Genomic DNA, 11,310 nt, shown 5'->3' on the forward strand with positions numbered 1-11,310 from the left:
GTGTTCTTTAAAAATCCTGAATTAAGCTGTGCAAGATCACCCAGCTATGCTTTTCTTAGGGGATAGAGATAGAGGATAGAGAGAACCAAATTGGATGAGATTTATAAGTGTTGGAAAGATTACATGTTACATGTCAGGAAGGTTTCTGATCCTTTGGGCGACTAGTGAGTATTGTTCTTTCAATTTGGAAAATAAATCCAATCTTCCCACAGGAAAAAAGTTAAGAGAAATAAAATACTAAGGGTAAGGAAAACAAAAAGTTCACTGGGTTCCAATAGCAAAATAGATATAATCTCCCACTAGATTAAAAAAAATGTATTCACACTTACCTTTACATTGGGCTTCTTAATGGAAACACCTCTGTACCAGCCTAAAACCAGATAAAACACACTATATTAATTTGTGGCATTTCTTACTTTACACAGAAGCAAACTGACTGAAAACTATGCAGTTACTGAGATCATCTCAAAAGCCAGCTGTGCCTCATATAGGTCAAGTTTTTTAAGTGTTTTGTTTGTTGAGGGTTTTTTTGATTGTTGGGGGTTTTTTATTATTATTATTTTGCTCTGCAATGATGAAAAGCAATTAAGAACCTGGAATGCTCCTGTTTATTCCCATCAGGAATAAAAGCAGGTTAGTATACTTATTCACTGTACTCGCAATCATTACCCACTGTGGCAAATATGCATTCAGTGCTCATGCAAGAATCTGTACCGACCACTTTTCTTACATGAGTCTCTTTGCAGTGTTTATCTTAACAAAATCTCCAGACTTCAAAAACCTGTCCTTTTAAGGACAGGAAAAGCCATTATCCATTTCTAATATTGTTTAAACAAATATAAATCTTTTGCATGTGTCTGGTCTTATGTATGTCTGTGAGACTGGAGAACAGACTTTAGGATCTAACTTCACAAACCCAATTATTATCCTTGTATCCCCCATCAGTTAACAGTCCCAGACAGGACAATAAATCAGGAGTAAAAGCCAAAGCTGCAAAAGCTACAAGTTAAACAGAAGAACTGAATTACTCCCGTATTACACAGGTGAAAGTAATGTCACTCCAGGCAAGATTCATCAGGAAAAAAGTGCTGAAACCACCATTCAGTTTAACAATGGAAAAGGAGCACACTTTAGCTATTGTGGTAGATGAGCTGTTCTTCCACTCCATAAAACTACCTTGAATTCTTCTTAAAAACACGCTGCTCTCTTCATGTCTGGGTCTAATGCTTCACCCCAGAACATAAAGCTAACCATTAACACCTGAGCCTGGAATGTCCCACAGGAGCCCGGGCAATGAAGAGTGCCAGGAGGCAAGTTCCATGGAGGGGGCCTGGCCATCCCAAATTTGTGGGCACAGTTGGCCAGGCCCAGCTACTACTCAAGCAGTAAGTTCAACTGCCTGCATGTCACTCTTCTATCTGCTGTAGCCCAGTACTCAGACAGGCAACAACCCAAACTTGCCAAAACCCTAAAATTTCACATAATCTAAATCCACTTTCCATAAAAATTCCTCTAATTTTTCCAGCAACTTCCTCCTTTTAATTTTTTTTTTCTACAGAGGACAGATATAATTTAGCATCTGCAGCATTTAAAAGAGCACTAGGAAAACTTGTCAGTAATTTGCTATGAAGAATAGAGAAGAATAGAACAAAGTAACTGTGTATTTTGTCTCAGAAAAAGGACTTAATATTTGGCTGAATTATGACATGAGTCTCATATAGAGGCTCAGAAGTGGGGAAGAGGGCCTTGATTTTGTTTTAAAGACAGCCTGCTACTCTTGAATTTTTTTTTTTTTTAAGGAAATATGGATCAATATAAAAGAAAATAATCGATGAATTCAAGACATTTGCAAATCTTAGTATGGAAAAAATTAAAATCTATCTTCTTTATTACACAAATTTCTTATAAAGATAGGACATAACACAAAGATTTATTTTCCCATTAAATCATTGCTTAAATTAAAAAATAAAATTTTGTTTTCAATTTATTTCTTAGTTGATCAAACTTCATGGCAACCATATCAATATAAATATATATGCACAAACAACACATACAGATCCTTAAAATGAGTAATTTCTAAAACTCTACACAACTGTGCCTGCAACACCTGCTTTTGAGTAACAGATGCTACATATTTCTAAGGTCACAGAAAAAAAAAGGCATTTATTCTCTGACTCATTGCTACCAATATAAAATGGAGCATGCTGCTAACTTTTATATTCATAGACTGTGTACCTTACAAATAAACATACATTTTAAGCTTTAAGACAAACAGAGTGGCAAACTTCTTGGTACATATGGAAAAAATTGGTTTTATCTAAGCTTGTGAACAGAACTGTAAAGGTAGAACAAAACTTGATAAAGCAGGTGTCTATTAATGATTTAGATGTGCAGGGTAGGGGATGAAACACATTTTCAAAAAACTACCTTATTTCTGAGTTTCCTGTTCTTAATCCCAAACCAGATCATCAAAGATTAAAAGGTATGTGTTTACAGAGTTGTATAAAACAGGAATGGAAGGACCCCTGAGAAATCATCTAGCTCATCCAAGCGATGCCTCTAAACCTCTCCTCACAGATGTTTAGCCTTTTTTTAACAGTGCCCAATAATTTATTACCAGGACTGAATAACACAGCACTCCTTGCCTGGAGAAAATGATCCACAAAACTTCCACAAAATGTAAATTCCGAGGTATTTCTGCACAGCATTCCAAGGAAAGAGTATATTTCTGCTACTCCACACAGACCAGTTTGAAAGTGGTGGTGTTGCACAGGCATCTTTTTAGAAGAAATTTCTTCCACGGATCAACACTGGCCAAGAAAACTGCACATAACAGTAACGTTTTGGTATAGTACTTGAAAATCTAGAATATGTCAAGTGGAGATGGCAAATCCTCACTGGAGAACCTATTTCAGTGGCTCAGACAACATATGTGCGCTTTATAACCTGAACTTTCTTTGCGGCTATTTGAATCCAGGATTTTTTTTCTTTTGCAGAATATGGAAAACATTTTGTTGACTTCTCTTTTGTAGGTACTTTTATAAATTTGAAAAGTGGTATATTTGCCTTTAATCTTGCAGATTGTGCTCTCCAGATCTTAGTTTTCCTTTCTTTTTTCTTTTTCAATGTGGTATAGTATTTTTAGAATCACCCTTCTGTTTTAAGTTTCCTCCAACTCCATGCAAGCAACATACAGTAGAAAGAAGAGCTCACCAGAACCTGAAAGTGCTAACTTGCAAAATGTAACTCCTTATTTGCTTACAACGGACACCACCAAAACCTCATTCTGTATCTCAAAGTAAAAGCTATGAGAAAAGGGACAATGCTTTTTTAAAAAACACATTTAGAAAATTGCATCTGCATTACATTATTCACTAAAATGAACTAAAGCTTCATGCTGGAATTAGTCTTAAATAGATTAATATTGATCTAATCATCTATTTTAAAGAACATTTATTTTAGAGGATTTAATCATGATAGTCATCAAATCCAGGCAGGTGCTTCAGCTAATTGTGATCACAACATGCACTACAGAGACTTCAATATTGACTAATGTTTTTAGATGTTACTGTACTACAAATAATTAATTTTTAATACTTTAGAATTATGCCATTCATTTTCTAGTGATACATGGCCTTTAAAGGGTACTGACTTCAAGGCAATGGTGAAAAAGATGGGAGAAGCAGAAAAACATGGCTATGAAGTGACAAGAATTTTGTGAATAAGTTAATGTGAAACAATCAGGAGTATCCACAATTTGAAAAGAATAACTGTCTAGTAATTATCAGTAACCAATAAGAATCTGCAAACAGATGAAGTTAAGGCATAAGACTAGAGCTGGAACACCCACAGTCCCTACAGAGAAAGACTGTGTTTCATGCACACAATTCCTCCCCGCATTTCCTTTTCTGACAGCTACGAATACTCTCAAACTGCTTGACCTAGTGGATGACCTAGGGAAAGGAAGACAGATAATTCTAACTGTTTTTCAAAAAAATGAATCGCCATACTGGGTTTGGCTGGGATGGAGCTAGCCTTCTCCACAGTAGCCTGTCTGATGCTGTGTTTTGGATTTGTGGCTAAAACACTGCTGACAGGAGACCAACATTTTGGCTATTGCTGAACAGTGCTTGGACAACATCGAGGCTTTGCCATTTTCCCAATGTGCCACCCCCAGCAAGCAGGCTAGGGGTAGGCAAGAAGTTAGGGGCGGACATAGCTGGGACAGCTGACCTGAATCAGCCAAAGGGTTCCTCCATACCATATAACATCATTTACTATAATACCAAAAATTAGTCTATTAGAAGCACCATTCTAAGCAACGTCCTATTTAGGATAAGAAAGAGAACACTAAATATATCCTAAACAAGCCCGATGAATTTCAAGTATTATATCATAGTCAAAATACGAAGACATCCTAGAACATGCAAAAATAGTTTGATGATACAGATGACATTGCAAGCAAACTTTTTTTTTCTTTGATCACACAGGAAAACAGGCACAGGATGAGCCTACTGCTTACGCCATAGCACAATAACAACTGAATAAAGCACTGTTAATGTCTGAACATTTATGAGAAGCTGAGGATGAATGCAGCCATTTGGACTGCATTTTAATATTGCACTGATGTGTATTTCTGGGTAAGTGTCATGACAAAGCCATGTACTTGATAAATTTTGATGAATGGAGGTGCAAAGCTTTTTATTTGTTTGTTTTAAAGAAACTGGTAGTATGATAAGACATAATGCCTCAGTAAAACAGAAACTGTCAGTGCAGGAATCACAATTTCCTAATCTAACTGATTTTGAACACCTCATGCTTTATGTTCTCAGTATACACAAGACAAAGGTTTAATCCACATGCTGTAGAAAAAAAATTAATGAATCGTATCCATTCCAGTGTGTTCTGGACAAGTCACTATCTTAAAGCCCTATTCCAACTTCGCCTTTACACGGACTCTACTGCACAGTGCAGGAGATAAACCAAGCAGACTACCTGAAGCAATACAGCCACACTGCACAGTGATCCATTCCAGCTAAGCCTACCACAGAGTTGAAACATTATGTTTCTGAAGTGAAACACAGAACCCAGGAAAAGCCACAATCTTTTACAGCTGCTTTTTTCAATACCATCTAACAATATTTGATACAAGCTAAGAAAAGTGAAGAGTAGGCTGATCGACAGCTCTGCCCTCTGTTTACCCTACACAGCACATAATCCCCCAAAGAGCTGCAAGTATTAGTTCCATGGTAATAAAACTTCAGAAAAACAAAAGGAAAAGTACGCCATTATGCCTGTTTCCCCCGCACATTAAGACCACCACTTGCTCATAACTTTTTCTTCAAAATGTATTGTCTATACATATATTCACACTGTAGGTTACTTGCAGGCCAGTAATAGAAGCTAAATTACTTAGCAGTATATGCAAGAAATGTGTCCCTGTCATTCCCTTTGTTTCTAGGGCTTTTTCAGCTATCCTAAGAAATATTAGGCTTCCTGCTTAGCTCCTCTGAACCCTAGAATTCAACAAGGCTTCTGAAGATGCAGGACAGAAAAATGGATTGTGAATGTATATACCAACATCACATATAAAAAATATGCTTAGGTAAATAACATATCTTTCACCTACAACTACCTGTACACAAAGAAATTCAGTGCAGGAAACTTGAAGCCATATTAGAAACCTGCATACTTTTTAGATATAGACTGAAAAACAGTCCTTCCAAAGATGTATCACAGACGGAGGTCTCAGCAATAGTACAATTCTAGTTAAATTGCAAAGGGAGCTCTGAGGCAGGCCTGCACATCTCAATCTCTTAATCTAAGCGATTAGAAGAGCTTCCAATGTTTTTTGCTCTTTACTTGAAAGTGCCTTGAACAAAACAGGATATTCTTTCTAAAAGCCACCTCGCAACCCTTTCTAGATTTCCACTTCAACAAGAGTTCTGTCAAATGGAAAAAGCTCGTCCCTTTTGAGCATTCATTTGCAGAAAAACAAAAGGGTCCTAACTGAAAGGTATGGATCTATTTTTCAGAAAAAATTAAGCCCAAATATCCAGGTTAAATAAAGTAGCATCACCTGCAGACTGTAGGAAAAAACAAATTCCATGTACAATTTCTTGACAAAGAAATTCTGAAAATAAATTACGTAAGTATTTATGGTAAGTCCTAAAGCTAAACTTGGTTCTTAAAGAAAGCAATGTTAGTAGAATCTGATACAAGAACTTGAACCTTCTTTGTCCTACAAGAGTGAGTATACTTTGCAGTAATCTAACTCTCAAACCTGGAGGAAAGCTATCTTTTGCATACACTAGTCAATAAACAATTACTTTTATCTTTTAATCTGCATATAAGCTGCTGTGCAGAGCTAAAGGTACTCTAAGTGACCCAGAAGAGGGATAGTAACAGTGCTTAGCAAAGCTTCTTGATGCCGAAGCCACTCAATGCCAAGACCACTCTGTTCTGAGCTTGATGCTCTGAGCAGTGCCAGGACAGGATGAGCAGCAGATGAATACCCAACCTATCCTGCCAACACCATGTCAGGGAGCAGCCTCATGCCAGCAGAACCACGGGAATATGCTTACAACACAGCCAGAGATGCCACAACAAAAGCAGGAGAGAGAGAATTCGTTTTATCTTGGTGTTAGCCAAATAGAAGGCCATCAAGAAGTCATTCCTGCACTCCAAAAGACTAGTCTGAATAGCCAGGCAAGATCTTCCGCAGCAGCTGTGTGGGTCCAAGAGATTTCAGTTCCACTGACACACTCCACAAAAGGCAAAAAGGAAAAGGGGTGAAAAGGGAAGAAAGGCCAAGAGGAAAAGGGATCTCTCACTGGAAACTTCTTTCTCAGGGTAAACCCAAATTACTGGGAGTGAGTCAGTTTGGCCCAGCCAGCCACAGGACAGCTCCCGACTCCAGGTGGAAGGAACCCTGCATTGCTCCCACAGCAATGTGACAGTCTGCAGTGTGATTCCTCACTCATCTGTATGGTACAACTTGGAAGCACAGCAAAGATATTGCTTCTCAAGCACACCGAATTCTTCAAGAATTTAAGAAAAAACCCTAATTGCAATCCATATCTGCTGCTTAAGTGTCCCAAATACTGGAAAGCCTTCATTCAACTATGCTGTCGCTGCTGGAATAACAGAGGGAAACTTTAAATATATTATATGCATGGCTTAAGAACACCATTATTAACATGCACACAAATTAAAACCATGTAAATACTTGTGTGGATACCAGAATTTGCATGGGTAATATTATATTCTTTTAACTGGCACTTCAGGCATCAGCTAGTGTTTCTTTCCTTCAGTGAACATATAAAAGTCTCAAGGTAATAATTAAAGTCACTGAAGTTGTAGCATTTTTAATCTAAAGAAAACTACTCCCTGGCAATAAAAATAAATGGACAAAACAGACATTTTAAGTCTGCTCTGAATGCCAGTGGCAGGGCAATAGCTGTATGACTTGAAAAATAGGGTGTTCTTTAGAACGCGTAGACCACGTGTATTTCAAACAATGAGTATGCTCATACTTTGTCACTTAACAAAAGAAAACTCTTTCAGCATTTATAGGTAGCATACTATTGCCATACCCTTTCACCTCCTCGATGCATGGCATGTAAAGCAGAGAACACCACTTACTGTTTCCATTCTCTCTCAGTAGCAAGATCATAAGTGGAAGGACTCAGAGAGGGGAACAGAGAGAGGGGAAAGCTGTGAAAGATAAGCGTACATACAACTAGTATCTTGAAGAATATTTGTTACCTTTGAGTGACACTGCTGGAGGACCTCAGAGTCCTTCATGCAAACAGTAACTATAAAACCACCCTAGTAATATCATATGCTTTATAGATAGCGTAACATTTGATGAAAACATGGATGAAGCTTTTGGTAGCTTCAGAGGAAAGGTAGACACTAAGTCCATGGGTTTGAACCCTGTCATATTGAATTGGGGGGGGGGGGGGGGGGGGGGGGGGGGGGGGGGGGGGAGCAGTGGGAGGCATTTGTCAGATTTAGACAGGGTTCGAAAACAGCAATTTAGATGTTTGTGGTCTGGCATGAAAGCACACACTGTGGCAGGCACACAAATTGATCGAAATTCAAAAGTTCCAGTTTCAAGCACATGAACAAGATCCATAGTAACAAAGACAACTGTATTTCATTGCATTTTATTTAATACATGCATAGACAACCACAGTAAAAAAAGATTCTTTTAAAATGTGTTATCAACTAGTATTCATATTTATTAGCCTTAAAGAGACAAATACATGTTTGTATGTGTGTGTGTGTGTGCATATGTTCCTTTACCCTGCAAATACATACAAAATTTAGCTGCAGAGGTACCTGAGAACTTGATATAGGAAATTACCCACTCTTTCATTCAATTGCTCTAAATACAGCGACCGCTTTTTATACCAGTCACTACAAAAGAGCACTTGCTCTTTTGTAATAATACAGTTATTCGGTAAGTCATTATGAATCTGAAGTCATATCTGAATCTTTGTCAGCCTTGAATTCTTCAGCGAGTCTCTGAAATCATTCTTCATGTCACTAGAAGGTTTGCGTGTATGGGAATCCTTTTAATCCTGACAGCAAAGTCCCCACTGTAGAGAATTATGCACAAACTATTCTAAGAAGTGAAGCTGAAACAGCAATGGATCTTCTGTTGACTGCCACAGTAGTGACCCTTATTTGCATGGATTAACATTAATTTATCCAGTTTGTCTGGACAGAAGAATCCCCAGCAAATAATGCAGAAGTGGAAGATGAGGTATGTTTCATTCTAAATTTGCAAAGCAAACCAAGGACCATGTTAAACAACCACTTAGATAAGAATGCTTAACCAATGACTACTTTTTTCCTTTTAAGAACCTACTTTGCACATTAGTGTGCTTTTTTGCATAATTCACACATGCAAGAGCTGCAGCACAGACCATCTGAATATTCAGATGAGTTTCATATTGTGGAGTTCCAGATGTTATTATCAAAATTAATATATGTTTTTATATATGTAAAGTCCATGGCAAAGGCACCTCAACCAAAATGACAGGATAAAGGGCTTAAAAAAACAAAACAGAAAAAGCTCTGTACAAACACCTCCTTCCACCCAGGAAAACACTTTGTCTGAGGGCCTCCTTTCTCAGCAATTTGAAGACTGGCATGAATTGCCTTTGAGGAATCATCCTCAAAACTACTGGCAAAGGAAATATACAGAGCCTAATTATTATAACACTGTAAAGAGACATTGGATTATGCTTTTCTGTTAGCAACCTGCTCCTTTAAGATCATGCTTTTATTTCCCAGAGTTTTGAAAGCTTCCTTGATTACCAGAAATAGTCTGAAAATATCATGACTGCCTTCAGCAATATACACTGTTTTACCTTAGAGTTATACCATCCCATGCAAAGTAATAAATTTTTCCTGAGCTTGCACCATGTTCTAATTCATGAGACCTGATAGAATGACTACGATCAACACTCAGTGCTCAAGTAAAGCTTAGCCCATTTCACCACGTGGTTTTTTTTTTTTAAATTATCACTTGCAGGTATAATACTACAGTTATTGTTTACAACATGCTGCTTCATGGATTAAAAGTCACTATTGCACTGCAAAACTCTCATTCAACAGAAAATTTTTTACAAGTGTAGGTGAAGCAGCTACTACTTTCCTAGAAAAATTAGCATGTAAGAGGTCACTTTTTCATAAAGAGTTAAGTCAGTAGGTAAACAAACAAAACACCTGACTACAAGAAAAAGCATCAAGAGCAAAAGACTGTTCTAGGCATGAGAGAAGAAAAGCAGTCTTCTGACAAGCATACAGAAGGTTTGTGTAGCAATGTTAACAGGGGAGATAAAAAATGACTGTAAACTGAACAAACACAAAAATAAACCTACAACTTTGTGGAATGCTAATTTGGAATTCAAATTTGTGGATCTGGTTTTGAATTTCTTTTAACACTTCAGGATTAAGGTTACACTTTTCCACCTCAGACTATAGCAAAACATGTTCTCATACTGCATCTTGTCAACCTATTTCTCAATAGACATGTTTTACACCACCTGCTTACTCTGAATATTAGGATAAAAATCATTCTCCTTTTAAATACAACAACTTCAAACACACTATTCACACGAATAAAGCAGCGGATTAGGACATTCAATTTTTTCACACAAAAACATCTCCAGCCACATAAGAAAGAACTATAGTTATAACATTTACAATGGCATTTTCCTCCAGGTACAAAAAACCACATTAATATAAATGCAAGGCAGTCCCCCCCTAAACCCATACTCTTTACATTTTTTCCAGTATTGCTCCCAAATGATTTGCTAATCTATCTCATAATTAATATTTTTCATGTGTTCAGATGTTTCTAAATAATAAACACTGATATACTTAATTGAAATGCATAACGGTAACACTAAGAAAATATAGTAAAAACAAAGATAGTGATTATGTACTTTACATGATGAAAATTCACTGTAAGACCCAATTACAATACAACAATCAGGTCAGGGTTCAAGATTTTCTGGACAGATGGTTAACTTAAAACACACTGACCCCCTATCAGACTGGATTAGTGCCAACAGCACTCAGCCTTCCCTACGGAAAGTGGGTCAGATTAGGTTTTATTCAAGTACTTTGATTTGATGCATCATGATTTCCAAACAACTTATTAAAATCTGCTAGAATAAGATATTCATATATACTCATATAGAAAATGGGACTCCTTCCTGGACATCACACTTACCTTCACATTTCTCTAGGATCTGGACAGTTTCACCTAGTTCCAGGACCAAGCCTTGCGGTACAGCTCCTCGGAAGCTGCATATCACTAGAGGGTGGGGAAAAAGAGAGAGAGACATATGAGGGTTGAATCTTTGTGTGAATTTTTCTTCTAAGCATAGCACTTTAGCTCACTCCTTACATAAAAATAGCTATTACATAGCTGCCCAGAAAAACTGTCAGCCAACTTTTCCTCATCAGATACCTTTATTTCGGCCCTTATCAGAAATTAAGCTTAGCAGTAACATAAAAGTTGTGCTTTTTAAAAGATTTTTAAATTAAGTAAGGCTTGTAATCGCTTTAATCACCAGCCCCTGATTCATATTGCATACAAACATTTCCTTGTCTCACAATTCTTACTCTACTACACAATCCATCAATGGTACAGGCAGTCCTAATTGCAAAGATTATAATAGGAAGTCAGCTGCAGAAATTACTTTCCTCCAAGTTGAAACTATTTCAAGTACCATCTGCGCAACTAACACACTGCAAAAATCCTGTATTACCATACGTTATTATATT

General features: G+C 37.2%; 1 protein-coding gene across 1 annotated transcript in view; it reads right to left on the minus strand.

The window, feature by feature from the left end:
- The window catches only part of DOCK3 (dedicator of cytokinesis 3), a 200,925-nt gene extending 190,057 nt beyond the window's left edge, over positions 1–10,868 (minus strand). The window contains exons 1-2 of the mRNA XM_010561625.1: positions 10,754–10,868; positions 330–370 (exon numbers count right to left, since the gene is read on the minus strand). Coding sequence (XP_010559927.1) covers positions 330–370; positions 10,754–10,868 — 156 coding nt within the window. The remainder of the gene's footprint in view (positions 1–329; positions 371–10,753) is intronic.
- Between the last annotated feature and the right edge of the window lie 442 nt (positions 10,869–11,310).

Source organism: Haliaeetus leucocephalus, unplaced genomic scaffold (assembly GCF_000737465.1).
Source record: "Haliaeetus leucocephalus isolate CR32 unplaced genomic scaffold, Haliaeetus_leucocephalus-4.0 Scaffold148, whole genome shotgun sequence".
NCBI classification, from domain to species: domain Eukaryota; kingdom Metazoa; phylum Chordata; class Aves; order Accipitriformes; family Accipitridae; genus Haliaeetus; species Haliaeetus leucocephalus.